This window comes from Anopheles marshallii, chromosome 2 (assembly GCF_943734725.1).
Source record: "Anopheles marshallii chromosome 2, idAnoMarsDA_429_01, whole genome shotgun sequence".
NCBI classification, from domain to species: domain Eukaryota; kingdom Metazoa; phylum Arthropoda; class Insecta; order Diptera; family Culicidae; genus Anopheles; species Anopheles marshallii.
The window spans coordinates 82777750-82805053 of record NC_071326.1 but is presented as its reverse complement, the minus strand read 5'-3'; the positions used below and the strand labels follow the sequence as shown (position 1 = coordinate 82805053).

General features: G+C 42.8%; 2 protein-coding genes across 2 annotated transcripts; both read right to left on the bottom strand.

Annotated features, from left to right (window-relative positions):
• Nucleotides 1-479: 479 nt before the first annotated feature.
• LOC128718703 (gastrula zinc finger protein XlCGF52.1-like) lies at nucleotides 480-1586 on the bottom strand. The gene is made up of 3 exons (XM_053812323.1): nucleotides 1443-1586; nucleotides 680-1368; nucleotides 480-609 (listed from the first exon to the last, which is right to left on the bottom strand). Exons 1-3 carry the CDS (start codon nucleotides 1584-1586, stop codon nucleotides 480-482), a joined length of 963 nt encoding a protein of 320 aa, XP_053668298.1.
• A 2311-nt stretch (nucleotides 1587-3897) lies between these two features.
• Nucleotides 3898-12703, bottom strand: LOC128719161 (uncharacterized). The gene is made up of 7 exons (XM_053812784.1): nucleotides 11888-12703; nucleotides 11601-11798; nucleotides 10641-10754; nucleotides 6935-7167; nucleotides 6747-6864; nucleotides 5118-6494; nucleotides 3898-3993 (listed from the first exon to the last, which is right to left on the bottom strand). Exons 1-7 carry the CDS (start codon nucleotides 12701-12703, stop codon nucleotides 3898-3900), a joined length of 2952 nt encoding a protein of 983 aa, XP_053668759.1.
• Nucleotides 12704-27304: the final 14601 nt, after the last annotated feature.

Below are 27304 nucleotides of genomic sequence, written 5' to 3'. Positions count from 1 at the left end.
ATTCTATCGAAAATCCTATTGAAATGGACCAAGTTTCCGATTCCTGATACCAGGGGAGCATCGTTCTAGGAGGTGCCATTAATACCCCCGCACTTCCGCACACTATCAAACACTTGCAAGTGAGATGGACGAAAGTAAATGTATCCTTTCTCCCTTTTTTTATTAGACATTTCCCCTCCTAATAAATATTCTACTTATCGGTTTAGGGGAAAGTGATCGATATTAACAGTAAAATCGATCGAGATGAACGAATTTTATTTGTGATCCTTTTCTGCACCATATCCACGTGCAGATAACAATCGATTACAATTACTACCCATTTGAACGGGTCAATTAAAAACAAAAATAATGACGATTGATATGAAGAGAGGAACATCCAAACCCAATACAGTAACATGCATTTCCTATGTTCTAGAAATATACCTCTAAAGAAACAATCTATTGAGATGGGTATAAATACAGCGCACTGTGTCATCCATTTATACTTCCTTACTGTGCTGCCGTTTGTGTACGATGAGGTATCGCCCTCGTTTAAACGTCTTTCCACACACATCACATTCAAACGAACGCTCATCCGTATGTAGTTGCCTATGTTCCATCAGATGATGCCTACAAAAACAGTTTAGAAATGAAGGTTAATATCGAAAATCAACAATTAATCGGCCAGCAACACACTTACTTCAACAGAAACATTTGTCCACACTGGTCGCACCGAAACGATCGCTCCCGGTGGGCCAAACTCTGGTGCTGTTTCCACTGGGTTGAGGTGTAAAAGTGTCGATCACAGTGTTCGCATTGAAACCTCCGCACACCACGATGCTTGGCCAGATGGTAGCGTAACGAGGACCGATCGCAGAAACTTTGCGCACACTGCTCACACCGATAGTTGCGGATGTTGCGGTGTATGTTCAGATGCTTCTGCAAGCTGCTCCGATGCATAAACCGCTTGTCGCACTGGTCGCAGGCAAAGTTTTTCGTCCCACTGTGCACCTGCACGTGTTTGCTGACCTGCGATACCAGTTTACCGCACACGGGACAGGTTTTCTTTTTCATCGCTTTTGAACTTTGCGTTTGTATCTCTTCTATGTGCGCGGGATGGTGAGTTTCGTTTGTACCCATGTCCAGCTCATGTTTCGTTTCACTTTCTATGTTTTCTCCATCGATCACTGGCGAATCGTTATCCCGAAGCATTTCTCCGTCATCTTGCTGATCGTCGCCAGCGTACGCACCGATTTCGGCAAGGTGAGTGAGTAAACTTTCCAGCCTGTTGTACGCTTCTAGGGCGGTAGCTTCGAACTGGACAAAGTCGGCCATCGTACGATGGCACTCGTTGCACACGCAGTTCGGTAGTCCATCATTTTCATCCACCTACGGATTATTGAAACGGTTTTAATCATACGATTGCTCCCGACATGCTATGCCCATGCAAGCAATCAACCTACCTTTAGTACAAGCACATCCGCTGCATCCAACAAGCTTTCGTTGAACGTCGATTCAATGAACAAAGGTAAGCAATTCTCTTCCGAAAGACAAAAACGGCACACATTTTCAAAATTTAACCGCAATCGCTCCGAATCGATGTCCATAATTTCCGGGCGGGCCACACAACCGTAGACCGTTTTGAAGTTGAAGCGGGATTGTAAACAAACAGTTGTCAAACGAAAGTTTAATTTGACAGTTGACGACACTGTGAATTCCCAACTGACAAAATTACCGAACCCACTTAATAAGCAGACAGGATACCACAAAACAGCGCTAGAGTTCCGTTGGGCTGTTTTCAACCCGAGTAATGGATAATTTGTCTTTGTACTTTGAAAGTATCTTTCATATTCTTAAACTATGGGATAAACAAAGGTATTTAGTTACATTTCGGATATACAATGTAAAAACAAAACATAAAATGAAATATTTTTTTGTCAGATTTAGAAAGTGATGACCGAAGCGCCCTCTAGTGTCAAGTGTGATGAAACTTTAAAATACTAATTGGGCAGCAAAGAGCGCGAACAACGAGCGCGTAAAAAGAAAATATCAAGCAATGCGCTGAAATTTTCCTGCAAGCGTGGACGGTTGGTGATTGTCTTCCCGAAAAAATGAAGTCAATACCGACAAGTCGCTGCGTGCAGACCGGGCGTTCGTTTTCCTTTGTGGTTATATTGTGATCTCTCCTTTGTGAGGATCTCTCCTTGGTTTTCACGTGAAGCACCCCACAAATGACTTTGTGCTCGACTACTTTAACAAAAACAAACGTCAACGAAAGAATCGTTATATGTCCGGCATGCGGCCACCACACTACAAAAAATAAACCCGATAGGATACTTAAAAATCCTCTCATCCCACACATGTTTTAGAATGTAAAAAGTGTAATAAAAAAAACAGTAAAAAATAGGTAACAATAAATGAAGGACAGGACTAAAGGACTGCTAATATGCAATAACAACCCCAAGTAGTATTCTGTTCAGTATTTTCCATATTTTATTGGCCAGTTATTGAGCGTAGTAACTCTTATCACCAGATTGCGGGCAGATAGATATAAGTGGGGAGAGCATGTTGGGGAAAGGTGTGTGGGTAGGAAATTCCTAACACAAAGCTACCTCGCTATGTCTTTAAGATGTGTAATATTGCCCATCAACAGCTCTACCGTACTACAGGGTTGATGATGGATTTGTTGGCTTAATCCACTTTCCCCCTCCTCTCTTTCTCTCCTACATTATGCACAATTTGCTAAACTGCTTTCACTCTGCTCTGCCCGGTGCGAAGCAAAGTTCGCAAAAACCATCCAAGGAAATGCTTAATTATGTTTTTTTTCCGATAGTACACACACAAACACACGCCGTTCGGAGTGCCTTGTTTTTCGTCCTTATTCTCGTTCGATTGCACTATCTAAATGTGATGCCATACTTATCACTTATTCATTACTTTCTCTCACCTTCAAAACCGTCTATCCTATTGTATCATTGAAACGATCGTTTGACTCTGTTTCCGTTCTTTCCTTCATGCTCATCATTCATTCGGCACTGGTTATCATTTGAACATAAGTTTACATAAGTTAAAACAGTACCCCAATGATAAAGAAACTAGCTATACTTATTATACCCCAGATATGTAGTATATAGGTGCAAAACGTACAATTAAATAACGAAACGGATAATTAGATCCTTTAAGCTCGTACGTTCGATTTGTGCGCTAGCTAAAAGCGTTAGAACACTTAAAAAAGGAACAAAATGAAACAATGTCATGATTTAAAAACGGAAGAGATTTTACCACTTGCAACTTTCTGCACATTGCATGCAGAAAACCTATAATGAAGATTTCGTTACCACAATTATCGAGCATTATAATATCTGGCCTTTTTGGTTTCTCGCGATCCTGTCCAAAAACGCGTCTCATTTAACCTACAATTCGTATCCCCCATCACAAAACAGTTTCCAACCATCCACATATTGTGTCACATGTTTTGGCATCCATTTGCAATTGTGCGCGCCCTCCGCTATATCCTCCCCCCGTGGTGGTTTTTCTATTTTGTTTTTTTTTTACCCACAATGATATAGTTTTTTTATATAAATGCTTGTTATTGAATTGTAGCGATAGAACAGAAGAAGTAAAACGAGTCCCTGTCCGCCCTTATCCTTTACTGATTACTGTCCATAGATCAGACCTACACCTACACAGATGGACACATCCATTTACGCACCTGCATCAGTCCACAAACATTGTTCAACCAAACAACACTGCTCATGCGCTTAAGTTTAGTACGTAATACTACAACGTACAACACACCAGCTACTGGGGGACGTCTCGAACAGGGCGCGGGCGTCTCGTAACAAGCTCGAAACATCAGCAAATGGAAAATGGTAGTGGGAAATTGGGGGGGAAAAACAATCGCACACTGCCGCAACTTTAAACTGATGGTTTTTCTGTTTTCGAGCGTGTTTTGGTGACCTTTTCCGGTTTCTTGGTGCGGGGCAGCGTCGTACAGCTGGCCGACATCTTTTCCTGTGAAGGCACAAAGCGGTAGAAAGGTAGAGAATTATTTCATTTCAATCGTTTATAATAACAATAACACAAACAAACAAAAAACAGTAGAACAATTTCAAATGCAATAAATGGATCACCGCTGGGGTATCAGTAATGAGGAGGGGTTCGCAGTTATAATCCTTGCCGCTCACACGATCAAACACACACGCGCACAGTAGATGGAAGAAAGGGACGACGTTCGGAGCCATGCACAAAATGGGATTTTTTGTTCGAAATTCTTTTTCTGTTCCGTTTTTGCAACCAAATGAACAAGCGCAACACATTAGTTACACGATGAGCTATGTCTATTGCGCAAAGCGTATGCATGAACACGCTTAATTTCCATTCACTATTAGTTACCTAAACATGGAGCATTAAAACTGTAATGTAATTTTGAATTTTTGAAAAAGGTTCCCTTTCCGGAAAGGGAAAGAGAAAGCGGTTATGCAATGGGATCGGTGGGACCATCCCGAAGTTATTTACTATGAGTCGTGCAATACCTCACCCTATCAAACGCACATGTAACAGCCTCTCATACAATGGAAAATGTGCAAATTTATAGGAAAAACAGCATTGTGTTTTTTTAATCTTTCTTTGAGATCATCAAAATTAATGAAAGAAATCAAAATTAGACGAAATTTTAACTTAAACATTAACTGTGAGAATGAGTCTTCATAACTAACTAAACTTAATAACAATCTATAGAACAAAATCCCTTAAAACGATTAAAAATCTATCTAACTACCGCTACTACTTCTAGTCGGCAATAATAATTCCTGTGCATAATAGTAGGAAAATAAACTCAACTGAAATTAGTTCTTCATATCAATCAGAAAAGCACAACATCTCACAAAAAAGAAGCAAAATCACAAACAAAATGAAGGTACAAAATGGAAACGGATGAACGTAAGCAAATACAAACACAAACAAAACAAAAATACGATATGCGCATTCGTTGCTCTCTCTCTCTAACCTTGAATCATTCAAATGAAAAAACCAACGCCAAAACCGGATTTAGTGCACCATGCGATGTGGATCGGCCAGGTGAGGCGTGCGTGGGGCGGGGAAGAGTTTTAAATTTCCGTCTCTTTGGGATGTCCTACCGGTGGCGGTGCCGATTCGTTCGTACGACCGTTCGGCGTCGTTGATGATGATGTGTCGCCGTGTCCCTTGAACATACCCGTCAGGGAGCTCATAAACTTTTTCGGCTTAGACTTTTCCGCTGCTTGCGTTGGACCGCCGACAGCGCCCGACGATGGTGAGCTGGTACGAGTGCTCACAGGCATTATTGGCCGTTTTTCATTCAGACCTCCCGCATTCGGAGAGTTTGATGGAGTTGGAGTAGCAACAGTAGGAGTAATTTTGGGAGGTTCTCGAATAACGATCATTTCGGGCGGTGGTGGAACAGGTGGTGCTTTACGATGCTTCCCAAAGGATGGATGTTTCTTTGCTTGGACGGACGCGGTACCTTCGTTGGCCAGATTAATGACACTACCGGTGCTCCCTTCCGATACGGCAAGAGATGAGTTGGACGAGGTTAAGTTGGAGTTGGAACATGCAGCCACCACCATGAGGTTGGATGATTCCAGCGGCGTTGCCATATCCTTAGCGAGTTGTTCCTCAGCAACTGCCGGTTCTTCTAGCTGTTCCTTTTCTTCAATTACGGAAGGTAATTCAACCGTTTCTTCAGTCATTTCCCTATCCGAATTGACATTCGATTCGGTTATTGCTATTTCTTCTGGTACGGCGTTACTTTCAGGTGTTTCCTTTATTTCTTCCCCAGGCTTATCCTTTGCAGAGTCGTCCTTATGCGTCCCCTGACGATTAATTAATTCTTCCATAGGTTCTGTTGAGGCTTCAACCTCCAAAAACTCATCATTCTCGTTCGATGATACAGAAATCGTGTCCATAAAGTTATCCTCCATTGCCGTAAGATCCTCCTGCATTGGTTCCACACTGGTGTCGATACGTTCCGTTGTTGCTTTTGGTTCGATGCTACTCCCTTGCAATTCTTCCTGCTTCACAGAAGCAACTAGTTCTTGTTCTTCAATTAAAGGTCGTTCCTGTCCGGGTGCAATTTCTTTTTCTCGCCGAAGCATATTACTGCTCTCGTTATTTTCTTCATTTGAAGATTCCATTCCAGTCCTTTCGTGTTCAACTTCCTTCTCACGTTGCTGCTGCTCCTCCATCCATGCTAGGAATAGCTTATATTTGTCATTCATTTCAGTCGGAACATTCCCGGCGGATTCAACGCGCTGTGCCGATTGTGTACCGCTAGAATAAATCGGTGATGATGCTGATTTCACCGTATGTCCCGCCTGGGTAATGGCCGGTAATGAGCTAACACTACCACCCTGCAGTTCATAGATGCTAGCCCGCTGGGGAGTGGAATCACCTGAACGAATGGCCCCACGGTTACTACCAGCAAAGAAGAGGTCCTGCTCGTCATAAAACACATCCGCACCGTACTCATCCTGATCCTATGGTTCGAAAACAGAGTGGCATCGCGCAAATAAACCAAAAATAAATAATAAAACCAAAAATTGCTATTAACTAAAACAAAACGTGTCCACTGAATGCGTGTGCCTCCAGGTGTGTGTGTGTGTTTTATAGCGTAATTTCACTTCTTGCTGGGTTTTGTCCTATTTCAGGTACATGCCACTACAGTTTTTTGCACATCAGACGATCAGCGATCCACTAATAACAACAAAACTACATCAAACGATACTCACCTCGCGCGTTTTTGATTTCAGTCTCGGGCGCGCAGTGTTGCTCATCGATGCCGTTCGGCTCAGACCCGGTTCGGCACTCGAGTAACCGGAGCTTATATCGTCCGATGAGCGAATGTAGCTAAAATGTGCAGGATGGACATGATTTAATTTCATTCCAAACGGAAGTGGCTCTGATGCCGATGACTTACTTGTACGGTGGTGCAGCGGCCGCATGATACGGCGCACCGGTTATTTCCACCTCGGGAAAGTACATCTCCATCTGGCGGGTGCCGGACGACGAGCGGGAACTCTTCGAACGTAACACGCGCTGCGGTCGGTTCACGATCTCGTCCACCTCATCCTGCGTCCGCTGGGTGTCCGGTTCGGAGAGATCACTCAGGCTGTAGCTCTTGCGCAGCGTTTGCACCAGTCCACCACCACCCTGGGAACGATAGTGCAATAAGTCAAACCCAAAAAAAAGGGGGCCCGGATAAATCAAAATCTGTGATTCCCTCCAGAGCTTTAGCTCTCAACGCGCAGTTCTATTTGTTTACGGTGCCGTTGTGGCTATCAAACGAAAAGCACACCACTGTGCGTTAAACAGTGTGTTGCAGTGTGTTGTAGAGTGCCGTACGCGATGATGACATGAATTGATTAGCATAAATTAAAACAATAATAAATAAATAAAAAAATGAAATACATACCGCCGGATTAGAAACAGTTTCACAGCCGAAGCAAAAACGAAAAGAAAAAAAAACACACACAATCGCAACAGCGCAAAAGAAACAAGCTCAAGTAACAGTTAGCGATTAAAGCGCACTTTCCGTGGGTGAGTGTGAAGAAGATTTTGTACAATAAAAAGGACTACCTACAATGGACGTCCTAATGCTACACACATCGTTTACATCTCGCTCTCGAAAAACGTTTATTCGCATCGTATCGTTTTGTTTAAAATCTGCTCTTATTTTTGTTACTCTAACACGTCCACCTCTGCATGATGCTACTACTTTACTTACAACTTTGAGCGTGTGCTTACATAAAGTCCTTCAATTTCTCTATTCACTCTTGGTGCTATAGAATACCTGCCGAAAGGGGTTTAAAATATTGCTGCTTCTAAGTTGTCCCTAGTAATGGTTCTACTTGTGCTACACTGACCCCCCTTAATTTATGTGCCGTTTTTATATAACTAACATTATTAAAGTTGTCTCCTACATGTTTAATTCTTGCTTATAACCTGACTCTTTCTGGCAGTGGCAGTTCGAGATCTGGTTTCTCGGTTACTTTAATGTCCTCGTTGTCTTATTTGGCCACATAAATCTACAACCGTCGTGCCTAATGCCTAGCCCAACAGTCAGCTCAAGCGGAGGGTTTAGACGAGATTTTACGCCAAAGCCTGATGAGTTGTTATAGAGTTTTTAAGATGCAATGGTAACGTTGAAACGCATTTCGGAATTCTAATCAACTGGAAACCGAGATAAAATCTTTTGACCTTTCCCGAAGCAGTGGGAAGAAGATACCCAAAAAGATTCAGAAGGTGAAAATATTCCTCGTACTCCTCTACAAATTGTTCTTCAACTTCAAGAATTTAGAAATGGCTTAAATATCCTCACTTGCACTCAATACTACTGCTGTAAGTCGCACCTTTGCCAGGCTATAACTGTATGACGCATGATCCTACCAGCACTACTGTGCAAAAAAGTCTCTTCACAGATACATTTGATCAGAATGCTTCGAATATTAATATCCTTCTGGTTTACCTCAAAATTTATCCTATTACTTCATTTAAGCAAATGTATAATGATGGCAGATATGAAAGGAATTGGAGGTACTTTATTAATTACTGAGAAGCCAATAGGGCCCCTGCCAATTCCTTACGGTTGTTCGTTTGTGTCAAGAGTTGGAAATTTATATTATTCGCATAATCCTGATTCGTTTCATTATTTAAAAAGCAACCGTGTTTTTTTTTTGTTTTTTGGCCTCGTCTAAAGACTAAGAATCGTTTGATTTGAGCGTCAGATTCAGAAGCTGTTCAGTTGGTACGTGCTGCAATAGAAGAGAGAGAGAGAGAGGAAGAACAACATTTTGCAAGTGTCGCAAGTAAAAGGATGAAATCATTAACAGGAAAACACACACACACGCATTTTATAGGCTATTCGACCATGCGCGTTAGCATTACAAAAGCAACAATATTAATTTCAAACGAAGTCAGGTCGCGTACATGTTCTCTCTGTTGTTAGTACATTGAAATTTCCGTTTAATCCTAACCTCACAGAAACCAACTCGATCGTTTAAAGATCGTTTACAGCACATGCATTCTTGGCTTGTTGGTCCTTTTGGATAAGTCTTCGTTCACCGAGTGTTAATGTCTAGTCTGAAGTCTACGCTTAACAATGTATTTCCCTGCCATGGACACCTGATAGGTTCGACACATGAACGCAACACGATCGCGATCGTTGGATTGTGATTCATTTACTCCACATCCATCAAAACACCGTCCACTTCGATATTCGCTTTCCGACGGCCTGCTGGAGCGGCTTTCGCGGTAGCTTTTGTAGTGGTCGCCTTAGCAGTCTTCTTGCTACGTCCCGTATCTTTTGGGGCCGCTTTGGTCTTCGCCGTTACACCCGGGCGGGAGGCACCGGTCGATGTACTACTACCTCCGTCAGACTCTTCGCCACCACTAACCGTAGTGATGGCACGCGTCCTACCCCGCATCCGGCCAGCATGGCCGTCAGTCGTCATGGCCGTAGTCCCCAATATAAGGTCCGTTTCTGTGGCTAAAAATCGCTCCTCATCCTCACTGTCCATCTCGTAGATGATCGCATGTTGCTGCAGGTTGGCGGCAGCTCTGGCACGCGTTACACTACGACTGGTCACCGAGCGTGCGAGTCCCTGCTGTTGCCCTCCTCTGTTCAGTGCGGAATCAACCGATTGGGAACGACGAACGCGCGTCGCAGGGATGGAACTCGCCGCTGATGCGTTGTACTGCTCTGTCTCGGCAGCCATGCGCGTGCCACCGTCGGCTTCATCTTCACCCGATGGGGTACCCGTGGCGCGGTGGTTAGTGTTCAAGCCGTTAGTGCGCATGGTGACCGATCCAGAAGCAAAAGTGTCACCGGTGGCAGCGCGGGCAGCTGCAGCGGCGGCACTCATTAGCAGTGAGTTATCGGATTGACTAATGCGCATCATGCTACCGAACGGTGCGTCAGTTTTAGTGCCTAAAACCTTTTGTTTTTGTTGTTATTTTTTTCGTTTCGAAGAGGGAATAGGAGACGGGAGCGTAGGTGGGACCGGAATTGATTAAAATCAATGAAACAAGAAGAAAAAAACAAACAGAAAAAAAGAATCGAATTTTGCGTTTGTTAATACGGTTTGCGTGCGTGAGAGGTGTATTTGTGTGTGTGTGTGTGTGTGTGTGCATAAGGCGTTATACGTATCCTATTGCTTTGCTAACGTGTTCTTATCATACAAAGGAAGCTACTTTTTGAGATGCATTACAATGCATTTTGTGAAAGCTTTAAATGCTATTGGGTTTTTACCTTTACCATTATAACTATTCATATTCAGCACAACAGTGATTAACCATTTAAACATATGTTAAGCATTTACAAACCGGAAAGTTTTTAGTACAAAGTTAAAACGTTAATTAAAGAAAAAAAACTCAAACATGAGCTTATGTAAAGTGGATGATATGTTAAGGCCACATTGAGTGTTGTTGGTTCTTGACAAGAAACCAAGACAAACAAAAAACAAAGTTATAACAAACATTCTATTGCATACACTTTTTACTTAACGCATTTAACGAATAGCGTAGCGTCAGCTTATTTACTTCTCTCTTTGGAGCGACAGAAAGGTGGTACACCCATTTTTTGTAAATTCTTTTCACTTTAATTTAAGCCCCCAAAACACACTCACTTTGATGGCCGTCTGCATGATAACGTTGGTGGCATAGTTAACACCCTTCGAGCCCAGCTGCAGCACGGCGGTGTAACCCTTCTCTTTGGCTTGATTGATGTAGTCATCGATTTCCTAGAAGGAGAAAGATAAGAGAATGAGTGAAGATTTAAGAAACGATTCACTTACAAATATGACGGATGGAAATATGGTTTGACATACACCAGAGCAAAGGCAATGCAATAAAGCTGTTTATTGCAGCAATAATCTTTCCTGTGCGTAAAGTCTACCATTCAATACAGTGCGTAGCGTAACTGTACGAACACCTGATTTTATTGTGAGAACAAGACACACACTTGAAGAGATAGATATAAACATGATGTGCTAGATAGTTATACAACTAAACAAGCACCTCTTTCCATGTTTTAGGAGCCAGCTATCCAATAATGATTGTGTCACTTGCGTGATATTTTCTTGTACAACATCATCCCTATGAGTACTGATGCGATCAACTATGGCCATGTGGCAACCTACACGCACGACAAAGTCTTTTGGCGTGTTACGGAGGAACAGCGACCTGAAAACCACTTTTTTGTGGATTTCGAAACCACATTTTAGAAAGATTTACAATGAAACAGCTCAAATATTTTGAAACAGAATTTAGAACTTAAATAAAAAAGTAAAAAAAAATATTCCCGAAGACTATTGCAACAGATGGATCTAATGTTAAAGTTGTAGTATTTTCGCATTTTGTGTTTGTTCTGTCGTACTTTGTTACAACTAGTGTAAGAGTTGGCCGTATATCAAATTGCGAACAATTTCTTCGAATTTTTTGTTAGATATTGTTTGAAAAAAAAATAGGTGTTGTAATAATCATGTTACGCACTGTACATCTACTACGCAAATCTACGTACCGATCTGCGACACAATTAAAGCCATAATTACACTTATTTTTAATTATATCTCATGCCGCCATCTCACCTGTTCTCGGCGTGTTAGCATCGGGTGAACAAACTTGCGGTACAGCGTCGAGCTACCACGGGTAGCCGGTGACAGCAGCCACAGGACGACGATCACCTTTATTTCGTAATAGAACGGAAACCAGGACAGCAGTATGTCGGTGAACGTTTCGATAAAGGTGAAGAAGGCGAACACAATCCAGTACATCATCCATTTGACCTAAAAGAATAGCAGGAAGTTGTCACGATCATTTTAGTGTGTATGTAATTGGGCTGACAAAAACCATTACGATACGGCCAAATACTTACATACTCCTTGACGTTCTTCGTTCGTACGGCCTTGTACGAGGCGTAGGCCGGGTACAGCGTACCGAACAGTAGTCTGAAACCGGGAAACAATATATTCGAACCGATCGCACGCGGACAGAAGAAGATGGCGACGAGCGAGCAAAGCCCCATGCCGGTGACGGACATCCGGGGAAACGGGATCCGGGACAGCATCTGCAGTATGGCACCGAACCGTGTCAGGGTGCTGGTGACCTGTTCCTTATTTAGTGGCGCATCGTCAACCTCCTCGAGGAGCGCACCGTAACGCTGCTGCTGCTGATAGTACCGCCCGGTAGGTGGCGTCCGCGCCCCGCCATCAAACACTTCCTCGTAGTAATCGGACTCGTTTAACGAGGAGAGTGAACCATTCTGGTAGTAATGCCCACCACCGGGACGTTGCCGAAACCGACGGTCGTCCATCCTGCCCCCCGACAGAACACTATCCCCACCGTCACTCAGTGAGGCTGTATCGTTGAATTGCGGTTCGTACGGCAAACTGTTTGACACACGGCGGCGCGTCTGCCCAAGTGGCGGAGAATGGGTCGGCGAATAGTGATGGTAGACGGCTCGTGCCGACCCACCGTACGGTCGGTAGGACGCTTCGTAGCACGCTTCCTCCGTGCCCGGGACAATGAATCCCGGCCGGGGCGGCGATAGTTCTGGCAGCAGTCCTCTATTTATAGGATAGTTGCGTACCTCGAACTTGCTTATGAGATCGCTAACATTGTTCAGGCCGTCCTGGGTCTGAGCGGTGTAACCGGGCGACTGCTGGCCGACCCGTTGCTGCTTTCTGTACATCGCAGGAAGAGCGGAACGGAAGAGAAACAAGACACTCGGTCACATTGACACTCCCGGTAGTGCCGGAGGTGGTGGATTTTGCACCCTCTCTCACCGGAATATTGGAATTTGCAACACAGTTTCGAACCAACCAACTAGCAAAAAAGCAGCACCAAGGCTAAGCCGTCCTGTTTGTGAAGCCTGAGAACAGAAAAAGGAAAGCATGGAAGAACGCTCGTCCAAAAACTGCACACCCATCCACCAACATCAAGGAAAGCACACGCAGCACGCAGTTAAGTCAGAAGCAACACAAGCTGGGCTTTGGCGTCCGAAAAATGTAGGCCAAATCAAACGCCCGATCCCCAGGTTGCCAAATTAGAACTAGAACACAGTGTCGTCGACGTCGTCGTCGTCGTGTTTGGTTGGCGTGGTCGTGGACGTGAAGGCAAGCGTAACCGCTTTTGGCACGTCGCCGTCGCCGGACGCAATGAATGCAATGTAAGGAATGGTGAGTCTCGCAGGACGGCGAGACAAACACTGGTGTATTGCGGTCGCTCTCTCCGATGCAGGTTGTCGATCGACGAATTGATCGTGAAAGTGAATGTGATCGAGTTGCCCAGCGTCTAGGTTAGGTTTGCAATTGGGACACCCTCGCCGGTGCCGGACTGGTGTGAGTGGCGTGGAATGAGCATCTGATTTGTATAATTATTTACTTATCACAACAAAGGCACATGAGCTTTATCTTTAAGGGTTACAGGAGGACATTGGAAAATATAAGTAAAGGTAGTTTTTTTTTAACACCATAAGTATTTTACTTAAAGGATGATCACCTCAAAATGGACTTGACACCCGGACGACTTCACTCTTTATGACATGTCATACAACCAACCCGATCTGACTGTATGATGTAATATAGTGAATGATTGAAAGCGCACGATGGCACTCAACCCTGAGCACAGGTGTATTGTGCAAAGGACAATTAAAAATACGGCTCATAAGAAGAGTACAACCTTCTACTGCGGTAGATACTAGAGCACAATGTAAGACAGAAGAGATGTAAATTATACGGGATGTCCCCAAATACTAAATACTAAAGACTAAATAGTACGAGGGTGTCCCTCCGAGCTGAATGGGGATTTTGAAACCCGATAAAACAGTCAATTTTTGGCACAAAAATTCAAGAAAGTATAACAAATTTTAGAATATAATGATCTCCTTTTCAGTAGAATAAATATGTTTTCCATTTTTGGCCATTTTCCCACATGAAATATCGCCCATTACACCGAGTAAATTATGAGCAAATAAATGAACTTTCAAGCACGAAGGGTATGGTCCGGGGATTCCGCACCAGTTGATACTTAAGATACGAGAATCTCTGTGGTAGAGAGAAAATTTCGAACATTACTGGGTTTTAAATCATAAAAGGAAAAATTTCAATAATTTTGGGAATTATTTATTATCAGTATGGGAATAATTAGACAATTTATGGGATAATGTTTTCAGACGCTTAGGAGAAATTTGCAAACATATAAGGGAATATTGCAAAAAAAATTTCCGCCTCATGAATTGCCAAATTCCCACACAAATTTGAACCATACTGGTTGAGACTCTAAACTATCTATGCTCACTAAACTAGACTAAAATACGACTCGATCAAGTATTAGGATAAAGTTTCCAAATTAAATTTTAAAAAATTCATCGTTAAATCTTGATTAGGCATTGACATATGAGAAGTAAGTGAACAGTTTTATAATGAATGATTTAAAATAAATTTTGTTAAATAATGTTTATCATTTCAATATGAGCGAATCATTTAAAACAGGGGTCTCCAAACTACGGTCCGCATAAAGCCTTCGAGAATTGCCTGCCAGAGACGTGCTTTTGCTTAAATTTTTAACATAAGAAACTGAATCATTCAAAATTGTCACTTTTTCTTAGCATTTATCTATAAATTTTTGGTTTAATATATTAAATTCAAAGGCATTCATTTTAGATAAAAATTATCTCGAGATCAACTTCAGCATAAATGGCCCGTAAGATGCTGAGTAATTGGACCCCGGAGGAACTACGGTAGTTGCAACCAATGCGGCCCACGGGTTGAAACGTTTGAAGAAGACCTCTGATTTAGCATATGGCGAAAAAGCGACAAAAAAAAGCATTTCTTGCCATTCTGGGATCATTGCTGAATCCAGCATAATTGACTCCTATTTAGCAGTCATGGATCATCGTTCTGGCTGTCATTCCCCATTGCACTATTCTTGGGCAATGAAGATGCAACTCTATCGTAATAGCGAGTGTCGCGTACTAACAATTAGAAGACCTCCCAAACCGTAAATATTCAACTATGCAAGCAATGTTTCACTCCTCCTCCAGGCTTTCTTCTAGCTGTGGTTTTATTCGCTGACGTTATGGTGCTACCGACTGTCTAGCTGACTTTCCAACGTCTAATTCTACAACTATTTTTAGAGCTCAACACAAAAGCCACAGTTCCACAGGGTTTCGAAGATAGCAAGAGGAACAACAAGCGTCTACAGTACGGCGTCTTTCCTGAACAGCTTGTTAGCGCGCCTCTCACGATTAGCCAAAGTGTCGGAAGTGCACCAGAAGACTGGCTTGCGACTCTGACATATTGTCTAAATATTTTGGCCGTAATTGCAGCGTTCAGTGAGGATAACTTCCTCGCAATTTACTTCCGAATTTTTTTCCCATAAAGACTCTAGACTTACAAAGCTAACGCGCTGGGGCACACTTTTCTTTTGTTCCACAAACAAATCAAACAAAACAGGACTATGGTAGTAAGGCCTTCTCCCCGTACACCACTACCCATTTACTAACAGAATTATCGATCATATGTGAAAATTCGCAAACGATCTGCTGCACGACGATCGTAGCACAAACGTGATAGTAGTGTCGTGACGCATTCACCCACGCGGTGAACAACGCTTCAACCCGAAGCATTGTCGTCTGGTGGAAGAAAAATGTTTGGTCGGCAAAAAAAAAGGAAACAGCGAAGTACATGACCGGACCGGAGAGACCACACCAGGGTTCACCCGTTTGGCGTGCGAGCAAATAAACATCATTGTTCATCATCATTCATCATCTAGGAGTGAGGTAGCTTGAACGAAACGCTTGCCAAGAGCTGGCCGAATGGTCCGGTGTAGCTCCCTACATACACTGCTTTCCATCATCCGCGTGTCCCCGCGTTGCGTGTTGCAACAAAGGCAGCAGCTTGCGAGCATAATAATTCGCAGGATAACACACACTTTATTTTTAAACTCGAACAAAATCACTCGCCGATCGGATGGCCGACGACAAACGGCCCAGGAATGAAGAATTACGACCACACGGTAACTGCATAGGGAAATGATCGGTTGAGAAGGCAGCGAAAAAGGCACGATGAATTTCGTGGACAAATGTGGACAAAACGAATTTTTTTTTTTTGTTATATTCTAAACTGGCAACCGAACCGCGTCCAACACACGGCTCAAAAAACACACACATCAAACCAAAGCAAAGAACTCTTGAAACGTAAGTGATCACACACAAAACCACACACGCATCAGTTCACACACAAAACCCTCAGAACAACAAGCACGGGGAAATGAATCTTTTATTTTATTTTTCTGTTTGATTTTACACGAACCGCGATCGGACGGGAGTGTTTGAGTATTCTTCGCCGGATCGTATCACAGCGTCGGAAAAACTAAATGGGAAAAACGGTGGAAACCCGGGATACACCACCGGGTCGGTCCGATGAGCATGTGGGCGATCAGCCAAGAATAGAGAGCACAGGAGTGAGAGAATGGGAACAAAGGAGACAAAAACACGAAGCGAACGTAAAGTCGATGATCTTCTACTGCGCAGGTTTACTCGGTTTGGCTCGGAGCAAACACAGTGTACATCATAAATGTACGTCTGGTGATCAAAAATCAAAAATAAAAAAAAAAACAATTATACAATCAGAATCATTTTTTATTTAATTTCAAAAACATACTTGATTAAGTGATTAAGTGCAGAGTTAACATCCAAGGTTGGGTACATGGCTTAGTCAAACCCCCTTTAGGTAAAAGAGGACGATAGTCTTCTAGAGCAGTGGTCGGTAAAGTGCGATAGAGAAAGACCTCACAAACAATACTTGATCCCTGCACTCAGGACACTAACAATGTGAATTTATGAACTATCATCGATATAAAATGGGTCGCATTTGTCTATATTTTTCAGTAAAATTTCTTTCGTTGTTTTTTTCCCGAACAATTAATGTACCGTCGGTCTGTGAGCTAGCCGAACGCATGCAATAATGAGGTAAATCGTCTCAAAACTGCTGTCCCTAATGTAACAATAATGGATACTATGTGATATTACTTGAGGATGGCAGATTTTAGATAATGATTTGAAAATCTTCAGCTTCAGAAATGTTTCTACTGTAAGACACTATTCGCGAAAGGACTGCCTACCCCTGGTCTAGAAGATCCAGAGGACTAGAGGTTTTAGGCGGGTCTAGAGGCTAGTCAAAAATGCCAGTATACTTCTAAGTCACCTGCTTTACCAGCCTTGGGTCAAAGGTCAACATTGAAGTTGAAATATTTTGGAACGCTGACCATCAACCGGTTTTTCTACAGTCTAAAGAAAAGTTCTCTACTCAAAACGATTGCCGCGTCAAACGAAACTGAGACTATACAGGACTTATGTAGTTCCGATACTCATGGACTTTGTAGAAAACTGATGAAACCCTTTCAGTCGCGTTCGAGAGGACGATGATCAGAAGAATTTTTGGTAGAAGGATAATGGAGGAATCGCGTCAATGACAAGCCTTACGAGCAGTACAACGAACTTACTGTCGTACAGCGGATTAGAATCGCCAGGTTCCGGTAGGCTAGCCACATCATGGAAATGACACCGGACGACCAAGCCCGTAAAGTCCTTTTAGGTCGTCCACATGGACAGAGGAGGCGTGGTAGGCCCAAATTGAGATGGAGTGATGGCGTTGATGCGTTCACCAGAACGGCTGGAATATTAATTCTCAGAAGACGACAAGCGACTGAAGGCGGTTTGTTTTCGTACATAACATTTAGAATAACATTTGTTTACGAATAAGGTGCTCTTGGCTATAAAATTAATTTGTGATTATAAGCATAATCACACACCACAAGTTCCTTTTTGATTTTATATAATTTAGATAAATTTTTCGTATATTATTTTTTTTCCAGCGTTAATAAAAATGTAACACTTGTACTAGCCGTAGCCGCACACAACCATACACCCATCAGTGTTGTTGATCGGTTTTGCTTCGTGTGTAATGACGAAATAAGAGAGCGTTTAACCGCAAAACCAGAAGCATTTCCATTCCCGCTGTGACAAAGAATGAGGTCAGCAATCGAGTGGAGTTTTGGGCAAATCGAGCGAAAAATAATAAGTACAAATCAAACATTTCAACAAGAACAATACCTCATACGCCGCTTCGTTCGTAGACGATCGCTTACACGTGCGTTCAATGGCGTGTTCGAAAATAGTCTACCGTGCAGATGATCGAACGTATCAAACATGCGTGTAAAGAGAGATGTGCACCAAAATGCACAGCAACACACAGGAGAAGCAGAAGGAAAAACCTCAACGAAACTGAACGCATAATCGTACATCATCGCGAGCGAGCACCACACCAGCTTTTCTCGTTGAAACTCGAAACCATTAAACGTTTTTTCCAATTTGCTGCCTTTGCCGCAACAGCTAACAAACGCTTCTTTTCCTTTCCCGACTTCGCAAAACTGTGATCTTATTCTGTGAAGATCGAACAAAAAGAGAGCACTTTCGTCCACAATCATTGCAAGCGAATGAATCCGTTGGCACGGCACAGATCAAATTAATTGGTAGGCTTACGCAATTGATTGAAAACATGTTTACTTTGGAACATCTTTCACACCCGCCGGTGAACAGCGACACGGTGAAGGAAAAGCATGGAAGGGAAAACGCTCGTTACCCAACATCAACAAATATTCCGCCTGGTAGGTTATGTTTGCTGTACGCGCATACGATAAGACGGCCAACAGCCGATTTAATGGCGATGCGTTGGTAACTGAACACCCTCTCCGCCTGGTAAATCAACTTTGCGATGCCGAGGGGAAATACGCTAAATGGGTTGAAAAATGATCCGCATTTAAAACATGCAAAGGCAAATCCAAATGTTTAGGCTTGATAGCTTCATCCGGTCGGGTTTGAACGGAGGATGATCAGTGATCGATCGTCACGGTGATGTAGGGATGGGAAATTCAATTCCTTTCATGTGTTTAAATCCGAGTTAATAGAGTTTGAATAAAGATTTAATTCTTTAACTAATTTTAAGTAAGCAAACGGAGCGGGAGGGGGAGGGGGAAGGGGGATGGGTGCGATCTTCTACTCATGACTTTAATCCCGAGTGAACTCTTGTGTGAGTTAACTCGGGAATAATCTCTTCACTGATTTAACTCATGATTTAAATGGTGAATTGAAGGTCGCCGTGAAGAGTTAAATCTTCATTCTTTACAATGATTTAATTCTCTGCGAATGAGTTAAATCGAAAAAATGAGTTATGGATACACTTCTGGAGATTTGAATTAACTCATTCCCTAGCCAAATGTACACATCGATTAAAAATAGCTAATATTCAAAATTAGGTCATCGGTACATTCATTAGCGAAATTAGGCCAAACTACCAACCTGACCGTTCACCCACTCAAATGTTTCTGATCCAATCCAACCTATGCCACCCACACACCACAATATTTAAGCCAAAATGCAACGGTATTTCCGGATTAGGTCCGCCAGCTAATGACAGACACGCACAGGCGGCCCTTGCAAATGGTGACATTTTTCGTTTTGGGCATGTGTAAACGCTCAACGGCGCACCGGCCGGCGAAAAGGGTCTGCTTTGTTTACAAATTGTCGTCAACCGTCGAATGCTTACCGAACGGCGGCCAATAAACCCGTCAACAGTGCGTTCCTCCCGCGTGATGCCACGTGTTTGTGTCCCCCCTTTTTATGCAGCACGCTCTACACCAGACAACCAAGCCACTGGGACTCGTGCTGGTTTTTTTTTTTTGCTTTTACTTCCGAACCGAATCGTGTATCACAACACACGGCGTGTGTGTGAGAAGCCGCAAAGACATTATAAATTAAAAATTCAGTCGCGTATGTGTTTACCCTAGCCGGACGGATTCTTCCATCCGGTTGTTATGGTTCAAGAATACGCGCTTCCATTGAACCTGGCTGGATGGAAAATTATGTACCCAGACACCCCCCCCGGAAACTAACCAAAACATTAGCGATAAATGTGCAGAAGAAATGGGTCCCAGTTGTGTTTGTTTGGATGGATTACAACGGTTGAGCACCAAACCAGGTTAATACTTCATAAACTCAAACATTCAATGCCAGACACAGAAGAATGGTATTGATTTGAAGTATTATTCTACCTCAATAAATAAAACATCTAATATATTTATCATTTTATATCGTCTGTATTAAAGGGAGTTTATTATCACAAGTCGAGGTAAATATGGGTTGCGTTTTGGGGATTTTCTTTTACTAATTGAATGTTTGCATGATTCCAACACATGAGGTTTGTGCAATGGAAAGCATACGGTGGTCAACTAAGTCACAGTCATCACAAGATGATGCATACATTCAGGGTATCGTACATTTACATTTGATCTTAATCGCCTAAACTTGGTGACTAAATCACAACTCGGACGACGACTGAGTTACAGTGTATACCAGGCCAACAGACAAGGCCTTCTATTTTTTTTTCAAACAACGTGCGATTCGTGAAACAGCACTGTCCATGAGTTACTCACAGGTCAAACCATTTCCTGACCACTTCACACATTAAGTAAACAATTTTCACTCAGATTCGGCAGTTTAGATGGTTGTCCTTGGTCATGCAAACACGATCATACTTCATCGATTCGATCATCTTCTTTAGTGGTACTACAACCTCAAGAAGTCTAGGCTTACAATTCTTGGTTTTCTTTGACTTTATTTACCCCCAACTGGACGATCAGTCGTGCGACCCGGTGGTGTGTTTGGTAGCGATGCCGGTCTTCACACGGCAGGACTGGGGTAAAATCCCATCCGGACCAACCACTCGTACGTAGGGTTGACTATCCGGCGGCGTGGTAAATAAAGTCAAATAAAGCCAAAAATGGCAGATCCTAGTCGAAACTGTTGTGCTGGTAAGGAAGGAGGATAATGGACGTCCTGTGAACGGGAGAATAGATCCGGATGGGACTTTGAAACGTTCCTGTCGTGTAAATACCGGTGTTGCTACCAAATACACATGATCATATATAGCGCATGATTGTTTAAAAGTGCACATACTATGAATTAATTATTTCGGCGCTTGAGCATGCTAATCGAAAGTGATTGAATTGGACAGTGGACGAATAGGTAAGTCATAAATTTGTCCGTTGACCTGGTTAACCTTGTATATGGAAATGAAATATGGCAATAAATATTTAAACCAACTTAGTTGATCGTTAAATCAAGCAGAAAATTGAGATTCTTTTCATATACCATCACAAAACAAACATCTATTATCACAAATGCAACAGATGATATCATAAACTGTTTAGTGTATTGCAGCATGTGCACTGCCTAGTATTATGTGCCCCTACAGTGCAATCCTTCAGATTCATGAATTATCAAGAATCTTCCAAATTCAAGAGTCCTCAACGAACGTAAAATTTAAATCGTTAATTCTTCGTTTTGAAAACTATAAATGTTTAAATGGCATAAACGATAACTATATTCATTTATTATTTAATTATGCTTGCGATAAGACAGCTTTTGTGGAGGATTTATGAATCTTTGATGATTCATGAATGTTGAAAAGTCGTGAATTTTTAAAGATTCTTGACAGACTTCTTGAAAGACAGTCGACTTCAGGAGTCTGTTTTTAGTCTGTTTGAGAGTTCTAATGACTCCTCGCTAAATATTCATATGAACGACTCTTCTCTCTTCTCATGAGATTCATTAAACACAACACTAATGGAAACGTTAAACTGGGAACACCTTTCTTACATGTAATAATTACAAATTTTCGTTTCAAAAGTTTACAACTCAACGCAGAGCATGTAAATAAAACAAAACCGGTTGGTGGAAGCTTTAAAAGCGTAAAGATCCTTATGTTAAATATCTCAACATCCAAACCCACGAAACCGACCTCTTTGCTCTTTAACCGAACGGCAAAACAAGTTTTAACTAAAGGGCAGCATGGAACACCACCAGCAGCAAGAGATTCGAAGGTTCAACAACTGATACCTCAAAACACCCGCAGCCAAACAAGCCACCTGAATGATCGTGAACTTGAAACCGTGAAACGGTTCGATCCCACCCTCAAGCCAGCAGAAACGATCCGTGCTTATAATGTCACGCACGATCGGCGCACAAAATTATGCTTCGATACGTATGCGGAACGCTGTGGAACGCTGCTACGCTTGGCTGGGGTTCTCATAAAGGGGTTCCCCCGGTTGTTGGGGAATTATATTGTTGTGCCAAGTGCCTTTAAAAGAGGTGTGCCCAAAACGAACGCGGAACGCGTTACAACCGTTTTGGGATGTAAAATGAACCACGTGGGAATGAAACAGATTCGGCTCATGTGCAGCAGACATCGACATCTGTTGTGTACTTGTATTTCCCAGGGGCGTAGTTTTTCGGTACGATCGTTCAAAGAGAATTAAACGAAGGACTAATTTTTCACTTTTTTGACAAAAATAAATAATCAAAACCCGTTTGCAACTTTGGATTGGATTGCGGACAAATTTGGAAAAGGGTATTTTAAACGAGTTCCAAGAAATGAAAGAAAGAAATACACTATGACATCATTTCTCTCGATATGGAAAAAGTGAAATCACAATTTATAGACATCATTTGTATTGGACAATGGGTACCATTAACTTGCTAGTCTCAATGGAAGAAATCTTACTAGGAAAGAGATAGGCTGTTTAACTAAAACTTACACAGCTATACATTCCATTGACGGTGGTTTGCGGTCAACTTCTGCTTACCGTAAGCATATGAAATCATCACCGTTCAATGGTCTCTTGCAAGTGGCATTCATTCACTTTACCCGCCGAACAACTCGGAGCAGCTTCAATTCTACGCCCGTCCAAGAGTCATTTCAATTAGCGACAAATTGACCAGCCACATTCACCTAGAGACGTACAACTACACGCATCTTCCTCGCTGCCGTCCCGGTATGGTGTGCCAAGAGGACAGGTTTATCCCAATGACGACCTCAGCAAAAATGAGATCCACATGTTCCAGTCTGCTGCTCTTCGGCTAATATTTTGCCTTCCCGCGATCAACCTACGCGAACCGAAGGTACGGCAAAAGAGCCGTGGAAGGTTATGCGTAGATTCGGCATCAAAGAGGTAGCAATGTAGGTAAGGCTGTGCTTCCACGAACCCAGTATGAACTTGACTTGTGCTCAAGGTGCCGTAACGAGCGATTAACTTCCTTCGCGCTGGTACTTGCTGCTTGCATGGAACACACCGAAAGGGCCATCGCGCTCATATGTGTGCTGTCTGACGTTCGTAATCAGCTGATGGAACCACAGCGATACGAAAACACAGGCAACATACATGCTCGAGTTAAGGAAGCTCAACAGGGTGTATGTAGAACCCGTAGTTGAAGGTGATTCAATAGGGTCTCCTCTCGTGTCCAGCATAACCAGCCTCCGGTGCGAAAGCTCGGAACAAAGAAGACAAGCGCACGGTACCGACGAAGGAAAGCGAAAATCAATAATGAACTCGTTTTGCCCGTAAACGGGTAAAAGCCTTGGTGGAAGGAAGGTTTTACGGCGCGGAGTTTAAGCTCTGTTTGTGTGTTCGATTAAGCGCTACGATTGCACTATTGGGTGCAGGAACGGCGGTCAACAGCTGGCATGGAAACAAAGATGGGTTTGGAATTCTAACTCCAATGTTTTCCTGGTTCCGATATGGCGTTAATATGAAGGAATCGTGTGTCCTTCCCCCATATTTGTTTGTTTCAGTTGAAAAATATATTTTAGGCCGAAATATCCTCTTAGTAGCTTAAAAAAAAGTGTGGTTCTTGCGATTGTTTTTCATTTGAAATGTTTATACTCATACACGAGTACGTTAAAACAATAATTAAAGCATTGCAATGGACGTTTGTTCGTTAAGTAGTTGCATCGTCAGCACAATATATATGAGCTACCATATGAGTAAATAACATCCCACGCGTTCAATACTTTTAGAATGTATTTGCATGATTGAGAATTAGTTTTAACAATTCCTTTTCTTTAGTTCCTTTGCATCAGTAATATAAGTTCTTCAGACAATAGGTCTTCCTTGTGCTCTATTTGAAGCTCTTGAATGTTAGTGTTTTCAATGCTCTATCGAACAACATCACAAGTTATTATCTGGTGACATTACTCTAAGCAGTTCCTGAACTTTCCATATCTTATCAAAATGTCACCAATGTTTCGATTTTTCACTGAGCAGCTGGTAGCGGCTCCGGTCCAGGAACATGACGGGTCCTAAATCCCATCCGGAACATTCCCCCGTGCGCAGGACTGACTTTCCAACTACGGGCAAATTCAGTCAAAGAAAGCCAGAAATGGCAGGCCCTCGTAGACCTCTTGAGGTTGTTGTGCCGATAAAGAAGAAAAAGAATTTGACCTAGTGGTAAACGTCTAAAGTTGAAATAGCGAAATTTTACGGATATTTTCTCAAAAGTTCCCAAAAGTAACGCAGTTTCTTCTCTAGCGCGTAATGCAATGTACGCTCCTAATAATTGCAATGCATATTAACCCATTCGGTAACCAATGGTAGAATTGCTATGGTTAACAGTTGGTCGACACGGCGACAACCAGTCTGGGGTACCGATTATCATCTACTTGTGCCACATCGCCACAACCATACGCAGAGAGCGCAATCGTACCGTAAGGGATAATGTAATGTTTCTAATTGAAAATACAGCTCTGACCGCATGTCGTGCCAGATTCTCCACCCAACAGCGACACTATTGCGCATTGGTACAGGGCTTGGATGCCTTCGCTATCGGAGTGATCTGTTTTTTTTTTTTAGTTTTGCTGTTTAAATCTGCGATTCCGTTTAACCAAACAGTCGTGATCAACGTGATCGTACGCGGGCGTATAAAAGATGCAATTTGCATTTTGAAGTGTACGCATTGTGTATGTGCTGTTGTACATCATCGCAGCAACCTATGCGTTGAACGCGGATGTTTTTTTATCCACTTTAACATCAAAGCAATGTGCCAACATGTTTTCCCCGGATTCAAATTGATGATACATGTGAATTGTGCCTACAAATAAAGGAAAACAATTTTATTTTACAAAGGAGTACATTCACCGTGTGTCACCGTGGAACGCAAATGCACTTTTGTGTCGTCCATTAAACAACAAGCAGTGACGAAACAAATGGAAAGGCTTCCCCACAGGGTGCCCCTATGACAACCGTCATAACAATCGATCAGAACACATTAGCGAGGCTCTTTTCTACCTTTCGCACCGGACCGGACTGGGGACATGACGTAAAAAAACGGAGTTCGCTAAAAAAACCCGCACATAAACAGTGCGGTTTGTTTTACTTCTGCTGTGTCGTTCCAGTCAGTAGGCGTAAGCTGCCGAATGTAACACGACGAATTACATCACGATGGGCCTCACGCATGAATATAAGGGCATTTGCGGTTCTTTTCAACGTGTTGTTAAATTTGTTGCCAAGCAAGGCGTGACCGAACGATGGTCCTTTCCCGTGCGTGCATTACCACAAAACAACGACGCTCTTTGCTTGATACAAAAGCGGCATGATAAATAATTTTAAAAGTAAAGTTTTTGACGAACTTTCGCCCGCGCTCTATACGAAACATTACTCAATTTGGTTGTGCTACGGATGAGTTTTGCAACAGCTGACTGCAGGATGCGACGAATGCTTTCCCTCATTCCATGTATTAAACTCTCTTTCTCACACTCTCTCTCTCTCTCAATTTGTACGGCATATCTCCTAGGGAATCGTTCCTGGAAGTTGGACCATCAAAGACTGCTCCTGCGGCTGTACCAAGGATCGATTTTTTTCTCGTTGTCCCCAACTTAACGCTGTGTAGGGATTTGTTTGTTTCGGCTGTACACGATGACTAACATCCGACTCGGTTCGCCTTGTTTCTCGAACGGTGGTGCCATACTGCTTCTGTTGTGACCGCCCGTGTATCTCCCATATAAGGCGTTCCATTTTTGCAAAGGACGAATCGTCCGACGGCCCCCACACTCGCAGCGTTGCTTTGCTCGCTCGTCGTAGAACCTTGAGAAAACGGCGACGGAGGAACAAGGGCACTCATTCTGTGTAACCTCATCACCGCCAATGGACAGGTCCCAGATGCCATCCAGCCGTCCCATTTTAAGAGAATAATTACACTCACATCACTAAACGCGAAACTATTGCACTGATCATGGTTGCAGCTTCAGTGGCGGTGCCTCATGGATGTGCCTTGGCCAGGATGTGATGAGGTGTTTTTTTTTGCACACACTTGGATCAATATTCACAACGCCACACTACGCGCTGGGCAACAATCACACCAATGCACGTTATTTTTCAAAGAAAGTATGACTTTGATATCACTGCTTCACACAACCGGCCACACAAACACACACACTTTGTATCACACCAGTCCGCGTCCCCTTCCCGTAGGACGGACAGTGAAACATACACAAAACAAACAAAACAAAAGAACGCACTTTAACGCGCGAGTACACTATGGATTTTTGGTGACGGTTTCCTAGAAGCGACCATCGAGCGAACGTGTTTGAGCGCGCATGAACCAAACTGGCAACTGGCTTCGAAAAGGCGAACCTTTTTTTTGCTGTCCGTACGTTGACGTACAAAAAATCAAAACAGATTCGGTTCGCACCGTTTATTACACCTAGTTGAGGAGTTCACTGGAACGCGCTGTTCGTACTCAGCACAGGCAACCATTTTGGGTCTTCTGCGGTTCGTAGCCGAATTCCTATTTTGTATTAGTAATTTATTTACTTCTGTTTGTGTTAAGAACATATTCAATAGACTATTTTAAACAACGTGCTGTTTATACACACATCTTCGGAAGATGTTTATCCCCTTCTGTAAAATAAACGATAAAAAAGCAATGCATTTCATTAACCCTTGGGATCATGCATCCCACTTGGCCCACAAACTTTTTCGTCCACTGCCAACTGCCAAGGGTATCGGATAGCTTGTCTACTGTTCAACCGAACGCTAAAGAGGGCCATCCGTGATTCGAAGGAGAAATCTTCTAAGATAATATTCGTTAAGTAAATCCAAGCCCACGCCTGCGCAGATGACTTATATCTTCACTGGTTAACGATCCTACGTAGCGGATGCTTACCAGAGGATCGAACGGGCGGCGGAAATCCTTGGGTTGGATGGAGTGATGGCGTTGATGCGTCCGCTAGAAAGGCCAGGATAATGGATTGACAGACGATGGCGGTATAGATAAATACTATTGTTGGCCAATACCACGAAGCGATTGTAACGCCGGATAAGTAATTAAGTTTGCGATTGTTTCACATTTTATACTACTTATGATGCGACATTATGTATTATTCTAGCTGCTGCAACC